A 21887-nucleotide genomic window follows, 5' to 3' on the forward strand; every position below is an offset into this window, starting at 1 on the left:
CCTACAGGATGTTCCTGTTTCCTTGAGGTATGGATGATACCCTTGTTTATACCCCCAGACATGTGGTGAAATAAATTATGCTTATTTTACTAGCTTTTTGAGATGTCTCTTTTCAGTTTCACTAGAGAAACTGTAATAACTATGAAATTCCTAAGAAATGAATCCATCTTGACTCAACCCACTACGCTTTAGTCAAATCATAGTGAATTTTTCAAAGAAGTTGAGGGAGGAGAGGCAGGAGCCAACCTATAATAGGAAAAAGTTTGATTATTTTTTCAAGAAATAACAACTATATCACCTTCAGAACACAAACTAACAAGAATCAGGCTAAGTAATAACGAACAGAGGTCCTTAGGAAACTGAACAGCAAAGTCATCATTATATTCACATATTATGGTACACAAACACATTCTGTTCCCTTAACTACAATTTGAAACATTTTTATACTAAAATCCCTTAATCAGAATGAACCAAATTCTTAATTAACAGACTCCAAATTATTATATTTTAGTATACATAATATCATTACTAAAATGTTAACTATAATTTCTATAATTATATATTACAAAAACAAAGTTTACTTCTCTTAAAATGTTATTGTTAATACAAATATTTAAAGTTATGCACATACGTATAAAAATAAATACTAGTAAACGCTGGATTTCCTAAATGGCAAATCAGGAAAATTTCAATATTCCAAAGAGACAGTTCAATATTTCATTATGACAGCAAGAAATATTACTACAGAGCTACATGAAGGCTCTATTACACTATGATACAATCCAGATATTCAATCAAACATACTGCGGCCAGATAAGGAAAGTTAGGAGTATCATAAACAGTGTTTTCTCATAGATGCAATAAATGCTGCAGGACCTAACATTTCTTCCATGCCTCCTATGTGTGAAGCACTTTAAATGCTTACTTTAATATTAATTTCATAATCTCAAGAGTTAAATATTATAGATAAGAAGACCCCGGGCTCAAAGATCACACAGCTAGTAACTGGCAACAATTAGATTTGAACTCAGGTCTATAAGTTTTCACAGCATATGTTATTATTTTACCATTCTGCTGTAATAAGCTAGCTGTCCATTTGCTATTGAGAAAATTCACACCTAAGAGAGTCAAACAAGCATGAGGTCAAACCAAAAACAATGACTACTAGGCAGACTTAATGTAACATTTCTGGGACAGATACTCTTAACCAGCATAAAGCCAAAAGATTGCATTCTTCTCACCTGAGGATTTGTTCCAGTTGGTCTACCATGTCATGGAGAGCTATGGTCACCTTTGTGTTTTCACTAAAGGGATTTAAAAATATATTAAAATTAAGTCTTAGTAGTAGCTTTTTAAATAAAATATATAACTCAGTTAAATGAAGGAAAAAAAAAAAGATGTTTCTCCTCTACATAATAAAAAACCCATTGCTGTGGAGTCGATTCTGACTCATAGTGACCCTATAGGACAGAGTAGAACTGCCCCGTAGGGTTTCCAAGGAATGCCTGGTGGATTCAAACTGCCGACCTTTTTGGTTAGCAGCCGTAGCTCTTAACCATTATGCTACCAGGGTTTCCCCTCTACATAATATATAGCAATATTCCACTATCCTGGTAAAATTTCAGTTCTGTTCAGTTCAGATCTCTTTAATTCATTCGATATCTCTGAAGAGATGAGGATAAAAAAAAATACTGGAGTAGAATAATATTCTCTATTATAAACTGGCCAGATATAGAGAACTATTTTTTAAGGTACTCTCAGTTCTGTTCAGCTTAAAGGCATAAAAAAAAAAAAAAAAAATTATACATCATCTGTTGTCTTTTTTTAAATAACAAAACTCGAAACCAAACCCACTGCTGTTGGATTGAGCCATAATTTATCACAGTCCTTTTAACCAATGAAACAGATTAGGAAGTACAGCCCTGCATGTTGGCTTTCTCCTAGGCCTGTCCACACCACTCGGTGACTCCTTGGGGAGTTTTCATTAGGATTTTACATCCTAAGAGAAGTTCCTCCATATCATTATTCCCTCTTAGTCAAAGGTATCACAAACCAGATAGATGGAAACCCATCAAAAAGCTAATCCCCAGCAGGAAGTGGAAGTAAAAACACAAATTCTTTCTAAGGAAGAAAGGAGACAGGGAAATAGGAGACACGATATGAAAAAGATTATAAACTAGTAAAAATTGGCTGGTAAGGCAGATTTAGTATGGCACAACACATTTACAAGTGACACAGGCATTTGGCAGAGGAGTTAAGTAACTGTAATAAAGACTTGCCTTCAACCTAGACAACTGCTGTGTTGAACCCATTGTGGGAACCTTTCAACTGAGAACAACTGCACCTGCTATTCTCAGGTGCCTTCTAATCAATTATCCAAATAAATTCCAGCAAGTTCTCAGGGCTTTATTAATGTTGTTGTTGTTAGGTGCCATCAAATCAGTACCGACTCATAGTGACCCAATGTACAGCAGAATGAAAACCTGCTCGGTCCTGCGCCATCCTCACAATTGCTATGCTTGAGCCCACTGTTGCAGCCACTGTGTCAATCTACTTCATCGAGGGTCTTCCTCTTTTTCACTGACTATTTTACCAAGCATGATGTTCTTCTCCAGGGACTGGTCCCTCCTGACAATGTGTCCAAAGTATGTGAGGTGAAGTCTCACCATCCTCGCTTCTAAGGAGCATTCTGGCTATACTTCTTCCAAGACAGATTTGTTCTTTCTTCTAGTAGTCCCTGATATACTCAATACTCTTCACCAAAACCATAATTCAAAGGAGTCAATTCTTCGGTCTTCTTTATTCATTGTCCATCTTTCACATGCATACGAGAAGACAGAAAATACCATGGCTTGCATCAGGCGCACCTTAGTCTTCAAGGCAACATCTTTGCTTTTTAACGCTTTAAAGAGGTCTTTTGCAGCAGATTTGCCCAGCGCAATACGTCACTTGGTCTCCTGACTGCTACTTCTGTGGGTGCTGACCGTGGACTTATCAATAAAAGGCCCAAATAAAACCCTTTATCTGGACTTGAAAAATTAAAAATGTCATAACTTTAACACAAAAGTCTGACTCATTTTTAAACTATCACTCTGCCATAGCACAAATCTATCTGGCAATTATTCAGTGCAACTTACAAAGATTACACCATCTTTGAAAACTAAGTTTTAGGCCCTGGACTAGAGTGATAAGTGAGGGCATATTCCACTTAAACTCTTTCAAAGGTCATTTGTAAGAGCTAATTTCCATTAGCATCCTCATTCAGCAATATTCTTTTAAATTATCACTTTGTAGCTCTACAATAAACAGGACATCAATTTTAAAGAACACAGTGATCTTCCTTTGTGAATTGATATTTACAAACATAATGAAAAATGATTTTCTTCAGCTAGGTAGAATATGTTGCCTAGTGAGATGCACAATAATTGTATGAGTGATTATGCATTCCCTAAATGGCAAGAAATGTGTGTGTGTGTGTGTGTGTTTGTATATATAAACCGAAAACCAAACCCTCTGCCGTTGAGTCGATTCCAACTCACAGCAACAGTATACGACAGAGTACAACTGCCCCATAGGGTTTCCAAGGTGTGCCTGGTGGATTCAAACTGCCTACCTTTTGGTTAGCAGCTGTAGCTCTTTACTACTACACCACCAGGGTTTCCATGTTTATATATATAAAACCAAACCCAGTGCCATTGAGTCGATTCTGATTCATAGCAACCCTATAGGACAGAGTAGAACTACCCCATACAGTTTCCAAAGAGCACCTGGCAGATTCAAACTGCCGACCCTTTGGTTAGCAGCTGTAGCACTTAACCACTACGCCACCAGGGTTGCCAAATATACAGGTATATGTAATTTACTGTTTTGTAAATAACAACTATTTAACAATTAGACAACTAAACAACTGGAAGAACATAAACTGATGAACCTGACATGAAGAACAAAAATGAAAATATTTCAAAACATGATATTTTAATACTAGGCTAATTTATAATTATAAATTGCTTAGAAAATTATTAATATGAAATATAACCATTAAGAAATAAGTGGAGCAGGCAGGGCCAAGATGGTGGAATTGCCAGGCGCTTCCTGCGATTCCCTCTTAAAACAAAGACCCGAAAAAAGAAGTGAAAAAATTATATTTACGACAACCTAAAAAAAAAAAAAAAATTTTAGGAGCCCTGAACCTTAAAGGCAAAGTTAGAAAACGGACTGAGCAGCAGGGGGAGGGAGAGATGGTTCAGAAGTGGAGAGGAGTTGCTGGACCTGAATCGCTGGGATCCCTCAGGCACCATTCCTGGGAGCGGCTGCGGCAGGCTGGTAGTAGCATTCAGCCACAGTTTCCTCAGGGAACAGGAGCCAGCCACACAGCCTACTCACACCTCCAGAACCAAAGAAGAATGGCGCTCTTGGCAAAAGCTAAGTACTTGCGTATATTTTACTGTCCCCCCCACCCCCAAGCCAGCTTCAGTGGCTGTTGATTTCCCTGGGCCTGAGATAGGCCCTGTTGAGCGCCTGAAGCCATCCTCCCAGCCTTGGAGAAGGGATAAATTTGCAACTGGGGGAAAAGATAAATTGCCAGCTCCACTAACTGGGGGAGCTCAAGAAAGAAGCCGCTCCTGTCTAGGCATAAACGGTCTGTGGTCTTTGAATGCCTTTCCCCACTGCAAGGACCTGTGTTGGCCTATTTCAGGAGAACAGGCCCTTGTTGGCAGATTACAACTGTTTCAGCTCCGCGGTGGAGAGGTGGGTGACTGATGTTTGAAACCACTTTGCCTGTTAAACAGGGTCCTCATCTACCCACATCAGGGGCCTAAAGACTGGTGGCTCCACTCTGGTCACCCAACCATCTGCGACAGAGGTCCAAAGATAACTGGTACCTCCCAGTCCTTACAACTAAAAATATTGGGTGCCCATGGTCCGTCTGCAGAACCCACCCACCTGTACGCTCTAGGGAAGAGGGATGCTGTTTCCTCAGAGACACCTGGGGGACGATTCTCAGCCCCCTGCCTTGTTCAGAGCATGACCCCCTGCTGCAACCAGATACTGGTACCTACACCAAATACCCCTGCCCCTCTAACACTGTAGGACAGAGGCTGTACCACACACTTGATCATCAGCTACCTGGACACCTAAGCTGAACTCACAGAAGAAATGTGAACTGATTCCTAGACTGATATACCTGACAACAGCTCTAGCCATCTAGGGACAAGACGTCAGAGCTCCAAAGGCAAAAAAAATAATCAAGCTAGTTCACTCAAGCAACCTACTTGGGCATATGAAAACAAAACAAAGAAGAAGCTAGGATACAGTAAGCAAACATAAAAATAAACTAATACAATAACTTAGATGGCTCAGAGACAAGAGTCAATATCAAATCACATAAAGAAGCAGACTGTGATTGCTTCAACAAGCTCTCAAAACAAAGAATCAAGGGATCTTCTGGATGAAGGTGCCTTCCTGGAATTACCAGATGCAGAATTCAAAAAGATTAATATACAGAACTCTTCAAGACATCAGGAAGGAAATTAGGAAGGAGATCAGGCAATATGGAGAACAAGCCAGGGAACACACAGATAAAGTAGTTGAAGAAACTTAAAAGATCATTCAAGAGCATAATGAAAAATTTCATAAGCTGCAAGAATCCATACAGAGACAGCAATCAGAAATTCAGAAGATTAACAATAAAAGTACAGACTTAGACAACTAAGTAGAAAGTCCGAGAAGCAGAACTGTGCAAGTGGAAGGCAGCATTGGTGAACTTGAAGAGAAAGCACTTGGCATCAATATATTTGAAGAAAAATCAGATAAAAGTATTTTTTAAAAAAGAAGAAACTTAAGAATCATGTGGGACTCTATCAAGAGAAATAACCTACGAGTGACTGGAGTACCAGAAGAGGGAAGGATAACAGAAAATACAGGCAGAATTCTTGAAGATTTGCTGGCAGAAAACTTCCCTGATATTGTGAAAGATGAGATGATATCTATCCAAGATGTTCACTCAACTCCACATAAGGTAGATTTTAAAAGAAAGTCACCAAGACATATTATAATCAAACTTGCCAAAACCAACAACAAAGAGAGAATTTTAAGAGCTTCTAGAGATAAACAAAAAGTCACCTACAAAGGAGAGTCAATAAGAATAAACTTTCACTCCTCAGCAGAAACCGTGCAGACAAGAGGACAATGGGATAACTTATATAAAGTAATGAAGGAAAAAAATTGGCCAGCCAAGAATCATATATCCAGAAAAACCGTCTCTCAAATATAAAGGTGAAATTAGGACACCAGATAAACAGAAGTTTAGGGAATTCGTAAAAACCAAACCAAAACTACAAGAAATACTAAAGGGAGTTCTTTGGTTGGAAAATCAATAATATTAGGTATCAACCCAAGACTAGAACACTGGACAGAGCAATCAGATGTCAAACCAGACAGGGGAATCACAAAAATAAATCAAGATTAAAAAAAAAGCTCAAATCAGGGAAGCAGCGATGTTATTATGTAAAAGAAGACAACATTGAAACAATAAAGAGGAACAAAGATGTGTAGTCATAGATCTTTCATATGGAGAGGAAGACAAGGTGACACAAAGAAATAAAAGTTAGGTTTAAATTTAGGAAAATCGGGGTAAATATTAAGGTAATCACAAAGGAGACAAACTATCCTACACATCAAAATAAAATACAAGAATAGAAATAAGTGGAATAATTAAAAAGTATCAACCTAATTTTTGTATTTACATTTGAGTGCTACAATAAATTTCTGGTAGATCAGAATCATTCACCTGAAGTTAAGACAAGGTTTTGGATCCTACATACATAAAAGGAATTTCTTAGCCCTCACATTCTTCGAAAACAAGTATTCCCTAACTGTAATGTCTACATCAAAATTGTTCTTTTAATATCACCTTTCCATTGATACTATGACTATCTCTTCATGGAAGGAAATTACTGTCTAAAAATTAATAATAATTTAAAAATTAATAAGCTGTAATTTATATATGTACTTACTTGATCTTACTGAAAAACAAAGTTTGATACATTTATGAAAATAAACTACACACTTCGGTTGCAAGTAAATGACTTTACCCAATTGATTCAGGAACAAAAAGGTAGGAGGCATCAAGCTAACAGAAGAACAACTTCCCTGTCTCATCTAGTTTCCCACTTGAGCCATTAAGGAAGAAGCTTCCCACTACTCTGCTCTCTAGGGTAGATGCTGAGGAGCAGCCTTCTGCTTCTGTTGCCATCTTTGGTGGAGAAGCCATTTGATTGACTAGTGCCATCCTGGGTTGAAGTTTCTAATGCCCTGGCAGCAGAGTGGTTAAGCACTCAGCTGTTAATGTAAAGGTCAGCAATTCGAACCCACCAGCCTCTCCACAGGAGAAAGGTGTGACAGTCTGCTTCTGTAAAGATTACAGACTTGGAAACCCTATGGGGCAGTTCTGTCTTACAGGGTCACTATGAGTTGGAATCGACTGGACGGTAACAGATGTGGGTTTTTTTAAGGACATATGGCTTCAAAATCTATCAATATAATCAACTTTATCTTTCACTGTCCCTGAGGTCCATGGTTCTCAGAGGCCCATGGTTCACACAGACACACTTACTCCTAAACACAAGCCTAGTCCCCACAAACCCAAGGCTTCTAGTTGTTTTTTTAGTGCCTTAAATAAAAATGGTCGAGAGTCATGAGACGCGGAGGGAAGTCCCTAACCCAAGAGCCAGAGACCCAAACAAACAGAATATGAAAAATCAGAGATCAGGGTGGGGGTGAGGATAATGCAGTGACTAGAAGAAAATGTATCTACGTATCTATGAAACAAGAATAGGATATGATTTTTAAGTGAAAAAGGAAATGTTCCTGGAATTTAAATATGAAATTTAAAGAGTCAAAAGGTGGGTAAGAAGATAAAACTGAAGAAATCACCTGGTTCACTTAACAAAAGACCAAATGGTGGGAAGCAGAATAGAAAAGGAAGTGAATAAATACATAAACAAAAAAGAAAGGTAATTAAATAAGAAATTCAGGGCATCGAACATTTGAATAATAGAAGTTTATGGCTAGGAGGGTCGTATGAAGAAAGGAAGGGAGGATAGGACAGAGGGAAGAAAAAAGTACAAATAAACTTATCAAGGGAAAAATATAAGAAAATTTCCCAAAGATATGGTGGACATTAGTTTCCAGATTGAAATAAACTATTAAGTGAAAAACACAATGGATTTAGACCCATAATAAATACATCCCTATGACATTTCAAAACATGAGAGAGAAGATACTGAAATTTTCCAAGAAGAGTAAAAACCACTCATAAAGTATTGATATTCAAAATGTTATTGGACTTCTCAAAAATACTGGAGGGAGAAGACAAGAGCAAGGCCTTCAAAATCCACAATGAAAAGGATTTTAAACCTTTCAAAAATTCTTTTTAACTACAAAATTCTTTCTAAACAGTATGTACCAGTAGATTCCATATATAGCCAAACCTTTATCAAGTATGAGGTTGCAATTAGGATTTTTTTTTCCTGACATGCTACAGTCTTAAGAAAGAATGTCTCCATGCCATCAAAAACACAGACTAAATGAAGAAAGGAGAAGATAACAAATTGCCAAGGACTACAACATGCAACACAAGAGAGGCAAACAGAAGTATCCGGATAACAGCTATGCAGTGGATATAGAGAACAATCAATTCATACAACAAGAGAAAGGGCAGTTCCAAGAAGAATGTTTCCAAATGAAAACAGGGAGAGAAAGAAGAAATGAACAAGGAAAGGTACTGAGAGATTCTTAGTTATATCTGACCACAGAAAGGAGTTTTACAGTTTGGTCAGAAGAGTGAAGGAGATAAGTGGAAAGAAAAAAGACAACAAAAAAGGACATTTTTCAAGCAATAAGAAACAAAAAAATTCCATAAAAAGAAAACAATTATACTTAAAAAAGAAAGAAAAAAAATTGCATAAAAAGAAAACAATTATACTTAGCTATCGTAAATAACATTTACATAACGATAATGATATAGCTTTGATTACACTGAAAAGAGCGAGTATGAGGAAATGACAGACGTCCATAAAAAGAATTCAACAGTCACCTAAAATGGCAAAATCAGCAAGCAGCAGCATGAGCATAATCTTTTAAAGGAGGGAGTCAAAGACAAGAAGAAAACAATTATCGAAAGGACATGCCAATGTCTGCTGTTCGAAGAGAGGTCTCCACAGATGGGGAACGGCAGGGCTGCAAATAGCTGTTTATCCGTACAAATCTTACAAGACCTTGACTTCAACTATATTCATGTATTTACTTTGTATTTAAAAATTAGGAGGGGATAATATCCCACCCCAAACCCGCCAATTTGTTTTACCTCATGACACTCATTTTTCCAGAATGACCAGACCACTTGACTACAGCAGAGTGTCACACATTCTGTATCTGTTTATTCACAGTGTTGTTTAATGTGTGCCTCTAACTCCTGGATCTACTGTAAACCAGAAGTTCACCCTAAAGGCTTAATCAGATCCAGGGAAACGTTTTCGGCAAGGATCTTCATAAGGGATGCTGTCGTGCTGGGCACTTCATACTGCATCACACCGGGAGGTACACGTACCAAGTTACCACATTCTAAGTGAGGATACATTTGATAGTTTGGGTCAGGTGATGGCAGTCAGGCTTTTACTCTTACTAAAGTAAATTTCCCCTTGGAATTAAAAAAAATAAAATTAGTCACTGGGGTAATGCTGTGGTAACAACGCAAATATCCTGTCTCCATCAATCAGTACCTGATTTCAGTACCATTCATGACTGCATGAAACAACTATTTCAGAGAAGGTTGCAAAATTGGTGATTTTCTATCAATCATTTCCCAAATTCTTTGGAAGGAAAGAAGAAAGGGAGAAAAGAGAGAGAGGAGAAAAATAGAGCAAAAAAAAAGAAAACACAGAAAGCTAGGAGGCCTTACTGCCTAAATATCTTATTTTGTGAATGAGGAAACTGATGACCAGAGAAGTTAAGTGATCTTGCTGAAGTCACAAAGGCTTAGAAATGGGTCCCTGATTTTTTCATTCAGTGCTCTTTCATGTGTAATTATTAACTTCTCCAGAAGAGAAATTTAAAATATTTACTAGATTTTAAGAGTGGTTAAAGGAATGATTATTACTTGGCTTCCATTAAGAAAATATAAATTTTACTTGCATGTAACTAAATAATCTAAAAGAAAGTTATATAAATTTCCATTTAAACATAACCCCAGTTAAAAATTATATATATTCATACAATGCTACTTAAAAAGATTACCACAAGCAAGGGTTAAGAACAAACCATTCATAAAAGAAATACTAGTCTATAAACATGAAAAATGCTTAATACATAATTTAATACCAAGATATCACTATCTATCCACTTAAATAGTTTTTTTAATTAAAAAAAATAATATTTTCTTTTGTTTTCTAATGATTATTAAGGTTAACAAAATTACAATCACTTTCCACATACTAGTAGAAAAACAAAAGTTTCTCTAGGCCACAGAATTGCATATGGTTTTATTTATTTTCTAAGCAATTATAATATTCTTTATATTTCTGTCATATTCCCCAAACCCTACAATAAACTTTCTGGGGGTGAAGGCAACATTTTTGTTTTAAATGTCAAAATAAAAAGACACAACAAACAATGGAATATTACTCAGCTAGAAAGACAAACGAAGTCCTGATACATGCTATGACACGGATGAACCTTAAAAACATTATGCTGAGTGAAACAAGTCATTCACAAAAGGACAAACATTCTACGATCCCATTTAAACAAACTATCTAAAATAGGCAAGTGTATAGAGATGCAAGTGTATTACAGGTTACCAAGGTCAGGCTAGGAGGAGGAGGAAAGGAAGACACAACTCTTAGAGGACAATGAGCTTCTCTTAAGCGAGATGGAAAAGTTTGGGACTGGTTAAGGGCCATGGTTGAGCAACATGATGAACACATTTAAAGTCACTGAGCTGTACATGTGAAGACTCCCAAAGTGGTAAATGTTTTGTTACCAAAATATTTACCACAATTAAAAAAAAAAATGAAGACTCTCACGCTGTGGATTCTTACCCATATCCTCTTTGTGGCAGACATTCTAATATGTCATAGCAAAGAGAGAGCTGGTCATTTCGTTCACAGTTATAGATGCACTCTAGTGCTATTGCCATCAGCTGGTCCTGATCAGGAATAATTTTTTGCTGTAGCTAGAGAAAATAAAGCATGTATGCATAAATGTCAACAGATTTACAGTCCGTTTTTCCATATTCTAGTACCACTATCAACAGAATATTAAATAGTGCAATTCATCAGCTGCAGAAACAAATCTTGGTTTTTCTTTTACTTACAGACTTTAGGGGTCTTTAATAATTCTAAATGAAATCACATTTTAATTACAGAATCAGCTAGAAAAGATGAGTTGTAACCCATAAACTTTGCATCTGCTGAAAACAGACTCTTCAATTTATGACCCATTCAAGATAAAGTAGATAGGAGAAACACACATTTCTAACCCTAAAGCAAATTTTTGTGTCTCATTTACAAAAATCTATAAAGTTCCTTAACATTCACAGATGTTAGAACCTATTATTTTTCAATGTGCATTATATATAATTATATATATATTATATATTATTCATTTTAATACACATTATGACATTTTATTCAAAAGAAGCTGCATTGTAATACAGTCATACACAGATCACAAAAGAATCTACTCCACATTTCTGATGCAGAAAGATAGCTGTTTTGGGTCAATTTCTGTATAGGATACACCATTTCCCACAACAAGCCCCAGATTCCCAAACCTGGATTATGTTCTGGGCTATAAAAATAAACCTGATATATTTTTTCTAAGTTTTCTATTTGATTATAGGTTATAGAGGCAATTTATGCAATGTGGTTAAAAGTAAGAGTCCTAGAGCCAGACTATCATGGTACAAATCCTGGATGTGGCCCATAACTAGTTTTGTGGTCAAGCTACTTAACAGATTTGTGCCTTGCTTTTCTCATCTATAAAACTGAGACATCAACAATACTTTCCTAATAAGGCTGTTGTGAGGATTAAATAAATTAATACATGTAAAGTTCCTATATTATTACCACCACGAAAACGAAATCAAAGTTTGAAAGTACTGTCTTAGATCCATTTTCAACAACAGTATAAGTCTGAAATAATCGCCATATAATCGCCATAATAATGATCTACTGGTTTTCAACATTTCATTAAAAAATGCACTAATATACACAAAACAGATAGGAATGTGATGCAGGGAAGTTGTCAACCAAAGGCATTTTCTCAGTAGAAAAATCAGAAATCAATGGATGTAAAAAAGAAACGCTCAGGGCTGCCAGGGAAATAGTTTTCTAGAGTGATTGAGTTAAATGATTTACAGACATTTCTTCAAGGTATTAAGAAAACACATGTATTATTCATTTGACATTAACACTTGACAAAGAGTTATCCAAGGCTGCAAAGTGGCAAACTGGTGAAATAGGCAAGTAGGACATAATAACAATAAGCATTATTAATAATAAAAGAAGCAAACTTTTCCTCATGCTTTACTGTATGCCAGGTATCATTTCTAAGCACTTGACATGGAACAATTCATAAATCCTTATCAAAACACTATGAGCACTAGTATTTTCTAAATATTCTACAATAAACATTAAAAAAGCTTATTTGGAAATTAAAAATTCCCGTTGAATTATGTAATCAGAAAAGAAATGAAAAGACTTACCTAACAAAGCTATAATATGTACAGAATTCCCCCTTAATAAAAGAACAAATGGACATTTAAAATCAATTGTTCCTAATCCTAGCTTTGCATCAGAATCACTGGATAACTTGCCAAATACATATTCCAGGGCCCTACCCCCTCGGTTCTAACTATTATATCTGGATTGGGCTAGAAGACTGTACTTTAAAAAAGTATCCACATGGTTCTGATGTACAGCTGCATTCAAGAACTACTAGCTTAGAAGGCAGAGAACAATATGAGAAGACAGAAGAGCTTATTCCCAAGTCATCTCTATCCAGGACTAGCCCAAGTTTCCTCACAAGTGTCACTTCTCAAAGGAGGATTCAAGCAAACAGCAATGCCTTAAAATCAGAGATGAGTGATTCAGGATTCATAAAAGAGAGGAAGAACTGGAGGCACGTGAGATAGTTAAAAAGACAAATTTGGCAGCCAATGGCACTTCCAGCACAGGCTAAGCTTCAGTGTCAGCTTCTGTATCATTTATCTGGTCAACTGCATATTGTTCCCCATTTTTCATTCCCCTCTTCCTAACAGAGGATTCTTCTTTCCCGCCCCATTAACCCAAGTTGTGGCCATGGGATTTTCTTTGGCCTGTGAAATGTAAGCGGAGTAACTTGAGCCACTTTTAAGCTAAAGCTTTAAGAGCTACTGTGTGAATCTATGCTGTTCTTTTTCCTGTGCCACAAGAGAGAAAAGGGAACTGCTCTTCCAGCCTCAATCCTGAATGAATGAGGCATGGATAGCAGAAGCCCACCTGCAACTGTCATGCACAGTTGTGAGAATGAATGTTTGCTGCTGTAAGACACCAAGATTTAGAGGTCCTCTGTTAATGCAGTGTGACTTAGTCTCAGCTCTCTGATACAGAATCATTGCTCCTTTACGTGTGATCCATGGCAGATCCAGGTACATTCTTTTTGTAAACAGTCAAGAAAAATACAATGCTCTTAGCACAATCTCACCCAGTAAAGCAAACAAATGTAATCAAATGATCTAAACAGAGGCGGAGCCAAGATGGCGGACTAGGCAGACGCTACCTCGGATCCCTCTTACAACAAAGACACGGAAAAACAAGTGAATCGATCACATACATAACAATCTACGAACCCTGAACAACAAACACAGATTTAGAGACGGAGAACGAACTAATACGGGGAAGCAGCGATTGTTTCCAGAGCCTGGAGCCAGCGTACCAGTCAGGTACGGCACAAGCACAGAGACCTGCTCCACCCCCCTGAACTAACCCCGGGAGGGGGACTAGCCGGTTCCACGGGCGGCGTGGGACGCAGCAGTTAGGAGAAGTCCCCGGGAGGCAGTGACTGATCTTGGAGCAGAAAGAGCAGCATCCGAGCCGGGGAACCGTCCCACAGGGATTTGGACTGCACGCAGGTACGCCATAAACACGGAGAGTTGCTCCACCCCCTGAACTAACCCCGGGAAGGTGACCATCCGGGTCGCGCGGGCGGCGTGGGACGCAGCCGGTAGGAGAAGTCCCCGGGAGGCAGCGACTGGTATTGGAGCGGGGAGAACAGCGTTCCAGCCGGGACACTCGGTCGCGGCACAAGCACGGGGAGCTACTCCACCCATCTGAACTAACCCCGGGAGGGGGCCCACCTGGTTCACGGGGGCGGCACGGCCACGCGGCTGGAGGGACGAGAAGTCCCTGGGAGGCAGCGACTGATTTTGGAGTCGAGAGTGCACCGTCCCAGTAGGGGAGCCTTGACGCTGGGCGTGGGGCTGGAAGCGGAGGATCTGACCGTGACTCCAGCGGGCCAGACCCCCCGGGGGCAATCTCCACACAGACAGCACACATAGGCGACGCGCCCGCGGGAATCTCAGATATAATAGTCATTCCAAGCAAGACAAGCAACTCTGGCTATATTCTGAGGTGCTACTCTCCTATCTCTCTGTTCCCTCCCCCACCCTCCCCAGGCGGCTTCATTAACATCTGAATAGCCTGAGCCAGAGGGAGAACTCTGATAGGGATCTGACTGCAGTTTTTTTTTAGCGGATTTTCTGGAAAAACTAGTTTCCCAGTGATGGCTCGGAGACAACAATCCATATCAAACCACTTAAAGAAGCAGACCGTGACAGCTTCTCCAACTCCCCAAACAAAAGAATCAAAATCTTTCCCAAATGAAGATACAATTTTGGAATTATCAGATACAGAATATAAAAAACTAATTTACAGAATGCTTAATGATATCACAAATGAAATTAGGATATCTGCAGAAAAAGCCAAGGAACACACTGATAAAACTGTTGAAGAACTCAAAAAGATTATTCAAGAACATACTGGAAAAATTAATAAGTTGCAAGAATCCATAGAGAGACAACATGTAGAAATCCAAAAGATTAACAATAAAATAACAGAATTAGACAACACACTAGGAAGTCAGAGGAGCAGACTCGAGCAATTAGAATGCAGACTGGGACATCTGGAGGACCAGGGAATCAACACCAACATAGCTGAAAAAAAATCAGATAAAAGAATTAAAAAAAATGAAGAAACCCTAAGAATTATGTGGGACTCTATCAAGAAGGATAACCTGCGGGTGATTGGAGTCCCAGAACAGGGAGGGGGGACAGAAAACACAGAGAAAATAGTTGAAGAACTTCTGACAGAAAACTTCCCTGACATCATGAAAGACGAAAGGATATCTATCCAAGATGCTCATCGAACCCCATTTAAGATTGATCCAAAAAGAAAAACACCAAGACATATTATCATCAAACTCACCAAAACCAAAGATAAACAGAAAATTTTAAAAGCAGCCAGGGAGAAAAGAAAGGTTTCTTTCAAGGGAGAATCAATAAGAATATGTTCTGACTACTCAGCAGAAACCATGCAGGCAAGAAGGGAATGGGACGACATATACAGAACACTGAAGGAGAAAAACTGCCAACCAAGGATCATATATCCAGCAAAACTCTCTCTGAAATATGAAGGCGAAATTAAGATATTTACAGACAAACACAAGTTTAGAGAATTTGCAAAAACCAAACCAAAGCTACAAGAAATACTAAAGGTTATTGTTTGGTCAGAGAACCAATAATATCAGATATCAGCACAACACAAGGTCACAAAACAGAACGTCCTGATATCAACTCAAATAGGGAAATCACAAAAACAAACAAATTAAGATTAATTAAAAAAAAAAATACACATAACAGGGAATCATGGAAGTCAATAGGTAAAAGATCACAATAATCAAAAAGAGGGACTAAATACAGGAGGCATTGAACTGCCATATGGAGAGTGATACAAGGCGATATAGAACAATACAAGTTAGGTTTTTACTTAGAAAAATAGGGGTATATAATGAGGTAACCACAAAAAGGTATAACAACTCTATAACTCAAGACAAAAACCAAGAAAAACGTAACGACTCAACTAACATAAAGTCAAACACTATGAAAGTGAGGATCTCACAATTTACTAAGAAAAACGCCTCAGCACAAAAAAGTATGTGGAAAAATGAAATTGTCAACAACACACATAAAAAGGCATCAAAATGACAGCACTAAAAACTTATTTATCTATAATTACCCTGAATGTAAATGGACTAAATGCACCAATAAAGAGACAGAGAGTCACAGACTGGATAAAGAAACACGATCCATCTATATGCTGCCTACAAGAGACACACCTTAGACTTAGAGACACAAACAAACTAAAACTCAAAGGATGGAAAAAAGTATATCAAGCAAACAATAAGCAAAAAAGAAGAGGAGTAGCAATATTAATTTCTGACAAAATAGACTTTAGACTTAAATCCACCACAAAGGATAAAGAAGGACACTATATAATGATAAAAGGTACAATTGATCAGGAAGACATAACCATATTAAATATTTACGCACCCAATGACAGGGCTGCAAGATATATAAATCAAATTTTAACAGAACTGAAAAGCGAGATAGATACCTCCACAATTATAGTAGGAGACTTCAACACACCCCTTTCGGAGAAGGACAGGACATCCAGTAAGAAGCTCAACAGAGACACGGAAGATCTAATTACAACAATCAACCAACTTGACCTCATTGACTTATACAGAACTCTCCACCCAACTGCTGCAAAATATACCTTTTTTTCTAGCGCACATGGAACATTCTCTAGAATAGACCACATATTAGGTCATAAAACAAACCTTTGCAGAGTCCAAAACATCGAAATATTACAAAGCATCTTCTCAGACCACAAGGCAATAAAACTAGAGATCAATAACAGAAAAACTAGGGAAAAGAAATCAAATACTTGGAAAATGAACAATACCCTCCTGAAAAAAGACTGGGTTAAACAAGACATCAAGGAGGGAATAAGGAAATTCATAGAAAGCAACGAGAATGAAAATACTTCCTATCAAAACCTCTGGGACACAGCAAAAGCAGTGCTCAGAGGTCAATTTATATCAATAAATGCACACATACAAAAAGAAGAAAGAGCCAAAATCAGAGAACTGTCCCTACAACTTGAACAAATAGAAACTGAGCAACAAAAGAATCCATCAGGCACCAGAAGAAAACAAATAATAAAAATTAGAGCTGAACTAAATGAATTAGAGAACAGAAAAACAATTGAAAGAATTAACAAAGCCAAAAGCTGGTTCTTTGAAAAAATTAACAAAATTGATAAACCAATGGCTAGACTGACTAAAGAAATACAGGAAAGGAAACAAATAACCCGAATAAGAAATGAGAAGGACCACATCACAACAGAACCAAATGAAATTAAAAGAATCATTTCAGATTATTATGAAAAATTGTACTCTAACAAATTTGAAAACCTAGAAGAAATGGATGAATTCCTTGAAAAACACTACCTACCTAAACTAACACATTCAGAAGCAGAACAACTAAATAGACCCATAACAAAAAAAGAGATTGAAACGGTAATCAAAAAACTCCCAACAAAAAAAAGTCCTGGCCCGGACGGCTTCACTGCAGAGTTCTACCAAATTTTCAGAGAAGAGTTAACACCACTACTACTAAAGGTATTCCAAAGCATAGAAAATGACGGAATACTACCCAACTCATTCTATGAAGCCACCATCTCCCTGATACCAAAACCAGGTAAAGACATTACAAAAAAAGAAAATTATAGACCTATATCCCTCATGAACATTGATGCAAAAATCCTCAACAAAATTCTAGCCAATAGAATCCAACAACACATCAAAAAAATAATTCACCCTGATCAAGTGGGATTTATACCAGGTATGCAAGGCTGGTTTAATATCAGAAAAACCATTAATGTAATCCATCACATAAATAAAACAAAAGACAAAAACCACATGATCTTATCAATTGATGCAGAAAAGGCATTTGACAAAGTCCAACACCCATTTATGATAAAAACTCTTACCAAAATAGGAATTGAAGGAAAATTCCTCAACATAATAAAGGGCATCTATGCAAAGCCAACAGCCAATATCACTCTAAATGGAGAGAACCTGAAAGCATTTCCCTTGAGAACGGGAACCAGACAAGGATGCCCTTTATCACCGCTCTTATTCAACATCGTGTTGGAAGTCTTAGCCAGGGCAATTAGGCTAGACAAAGAAATAAAAGGTATCCGGATTGGCAAGGAAGAAGTAAAGTTATCACTATTTGCAGATGACATGATTATATACACAGAAAACCCTAAGGAATCCTCCAGAAAACTACTGAAACTAATAGAAGAGTTTGGCAGAGTCTCAGGTTATAAAATAAACATACAAAAATCACTTGGATTCCTCTACATCAACAAAAAGAACACCGAAGAGGAAATAACCAAATCAATACCATTCACAGTAGCCCCCAAGAAGATAAGATACTTAGGAATAAATCTTACCAAGGATGTAAAAGACCTATACAAAGAAAACTACAAAGCTCTACTACAAGAAATTCAAAAGGACATACTTAAGTGGAAAAACATACCTTGCTCATGGATAGGAAGACTTAACATAGTAAAAATGTCTATTCTACCAAAAGCCATCTATACATTTAACGCACTTCCGATCCAAATTCCAATGTCATATTTTAAGGGGATAGAGAAACAAATCACCAATTTCATATGGAAGGGAAAGAAGCCCCGGATAAGCAAAGCACTACTGAAAAAGAAGAAGAAAGTGGGAGGCCTCACCTTACCTGACTTCAGAACCTATTATACAGCCACAGTAGTCAAAACAGCCTGGTATTGGTACAACAACAGACACATAGACCAATGGAACAGAATTGAGAACCCAGACATAGATCCATCCACGTATGAGCAGCTGATATTTGACAAAGGACCAGTGTCAATTAACTGGGGAAAAGACAGCCTTTTTAACAAATGGTGCTGGCATAACTGGATATCCATTTGCAAAAAAATGAAACAGGACCCATACCTCACACCATGCACAAAAACTAACTCCAAGTGGATCAAAGACCTAAACATAAAGACTAAAACGATAAAGATCATGGAAGAAAAAATTGGGACAACCCTAGGAGCCCTAATACAAGGTATAAACAGAATACAAAACATTACCAAAAATGATGAAGAGAAACCCGATAACTGGGAGCTCCTAAAAATCAAACACCTATGCTCATCTAAAGACTTCACCAAAAGAGTAAAAAGACCACCTACAGATTGGGAAAGAATTTTCAGCTATGACATCTCCGACCAGCGCCTGATCTCTAAAATCTACATGATTCTGTCAAAACTCAACCACAAAAAGACAAACAACCCAATCAAGAAGTGGGCAAAGGATATGAACACACATTTCTCTAAAGAAGATACTCAGGCAGCCAACAGATACATGAGAAAATGCTCTCGATCATTAGCCATTAGAGAAATGCAAATTAAAACTACGATGAGATTCCATCTCACACCAGCAAGGCTGGCATTAATCCAAAAAACACAAAATAATAAATGTTGGAGAGGCTGCGGAGAGATTGGAACTCTCATACACTGCTGGTGGGAATGTAAAATGGTACAACCACTTTGGAAATCTATCTGGCGTTATCTTAAACAGTTAGAAATAGAACTACCATACAACCCAGAAATCCCACTCCTCGGAATATACCCTAGAGATACAAGAGCCTTCATACAAACAGATATATGCACACCCATGTTTATTGCAGCTCTGTTTACAATAGCAAAAAGTTGGAAGCAACCAAGGTGTCCATCAACGGATGAATGGGTAAATAAATTGTGGTATATTCACACAATGGAATACTACGCATCGATAAAGAACAGTGACGAATCTCTGAAACATTTCATAACATGGAGGAACCTGGAAGGCATTATGCTGAGCGAAATGAGTCAGAGGCAAAAGGACAAATATTGTATAAGACCACTATTATAAGATTTTGAGAAATAGTAAACCTGAGAAGAACACATACTTTTGTGGTTACGAGGGGGGGAGGGAGGGGGGGTGGGAGAGGGTTTTTTTATTGATTAATCAGTAGATAAGAACTGCTTTAGGTGAAGGGAAAGACAACACTCAATACATGGAAGGTCAGCTCAATTGGACTGGACCAAAAGCAAAGAAGTTTCCGGGATAAAATGAATGCTTCAAAGCTCAGCGGAGCAAGCGCGGGGGTCTGGGGAACATGGTTTGCGGGGACTTCTAAGTCAATTGGCAAAATAATTCTATTATGAAATCATTCTGCATCCCACTTTGAAATGTGGCGTCTGGGGTCTTAAATGCTAACAAGCAGCCATCTAAGATGCAGCAATTGGTCTCAACCCACCTGGAGCAAAGGAAAATGAAGAACACCAAGCCCACATGACAACTAAGAGCCCAAGAGACAGAAAGGGCCACATGAACCAGAGACCTACATCATCCTGAGACCAGAAGAACTAGTTGGTGCCCGGCCACAATCGATGACTGCCCTGACAGGGAGCTCAGCAGAGGACCCCTGAGGGAGCAGGAGAGCAGTGGGATGCAGACCCCAAATTCTCATAAGAAGACCAAACTTAATGGTCTGACTGAGACTGGAGGAATCCCGGCGGTCATGCTCTCCAGACCTTCTGTTGACACAGGACAGGAACCATCCCTGAAGACAACTCATCAGACATGAAAGGGACTGGTCAGCGGGTGGGAGAGAGACGCTGATGAAGAGTGAGCTAATTATATCAGGTGTACACTTGAGATTGTGTTGGCAACTCTTGTCTGGAGGGGGGATGGGAGGATAGAGAGAGGGGAAGCCGGCAAAATTGTCAAGAAAGGAGAGACTGAAAGGGCTGACTCAAGACGGGGAGAGTAAGTGGGAGTAGGGAGTGAGATGTATGTAAACTTATATGTGACAGACTGATTGGATTTGTAAACGTTCACTTGAAGCTTAATAAAAGTTATTATAAAAAAAAAAAAAAAATGATCTAAACAATCATAATAAAACCTAGTTGTAATCATTCATTCATTCATTTGCCCTGACAAACTTTACTGAGCACTTGATCTCTACTAGACACTGTGATAGTGTCTGGTAATAAGGAAATGAATGAGATACAGGGGACACAGAGATAAAACAAATCAGAAACTAAGAGTCTGGGGGGACAGACAAACAAGTGAGCAAATAAGTGCAACGAAGTATGACAAGGTCTGTAACAGAGGCAGGGACGAAGCCCTGTCATTACACAGATAGGTCATAAAAGGTTTCACAGCAGAAGGAATCGTAAGGAGCAGGATCTTAAAGGACAGGCAAGTATATGTTAAATATGGCAAAGGAAGATGAATATTCCAAATACAGGCAACAGCCCACAAAAAGGCAAAGAGCCATGATAAAAGCTGACAGGGTGAAGGGATGGAAAGTTCAGCATGAGTGGACCAGTAAGTTCACTGAGGAAAATGAGGCTAACGACACCGGCTGAGAGCAGACTGTAAGGGCCCAAAATACAGAGTCCAACGTTTACCCTGTATAATAATAATTATGCAATGGTAAATCATTGGAGATTTTTCATAGATCATGACATCAAATTTGCACTGAAGAAAGACAACATTGACAGAAATACAGAGGTTGGATTGGAAAGGAAGAGTCCAGCAACATCACTGTTCTGTGGTTTGATGTTCACGTATTTCAACAAAGGCAAATGGCCATATGTTTTATTCAAAAGGCACACGCTAAATTGCCAAGTAAAAAC

The 21887-nt window shown here is 38.1% G+C and overlaps 1 protein-coding gene across 3 annotated transcripts in view; it reads right to left on the minus strand.

Moving 5' to 3' along the window:
• Positions 1-21887, minus strand: part of NBAS (NBAS subunit of NRZ tethering complex) — a 452886-nt gene that overhangs the window by 246852 nt on the left and 184147 nt on the right. For all 3 annotated transcript variants that reach the window (XM_049903481.1, XM_049903480.1, XM_049903479.1), the window contains exons 26-27: positions 11097-11230; positions 1242-1304 (exon numbers count right to left, since the gene is read on the minus strand). In XM_049903481.1, the coding sequence (XP_049759438.1) occupies positions 1242-1304; positions 11097-11230 (197 nt within the window). The remainder of the gene's footprint in view (positions 1-1241; positions 1305-11096; positions 11231-21887) is intronic.

The sequence above is a fragment of the Elephas maximus genome, chromosome 12 (genome assembly GCF_024166365.1).
Source record: "Elephas maximus indicus isolate mEleMax1 chromosome 12, mEleMax1 primary haplotype, whole genome shotgun sequence".
NCBI lineage: Eukaryota > Metazoa > Chordata > Mammalia > Proboscidea > Elephantidae > Elephas > Elephas maximus.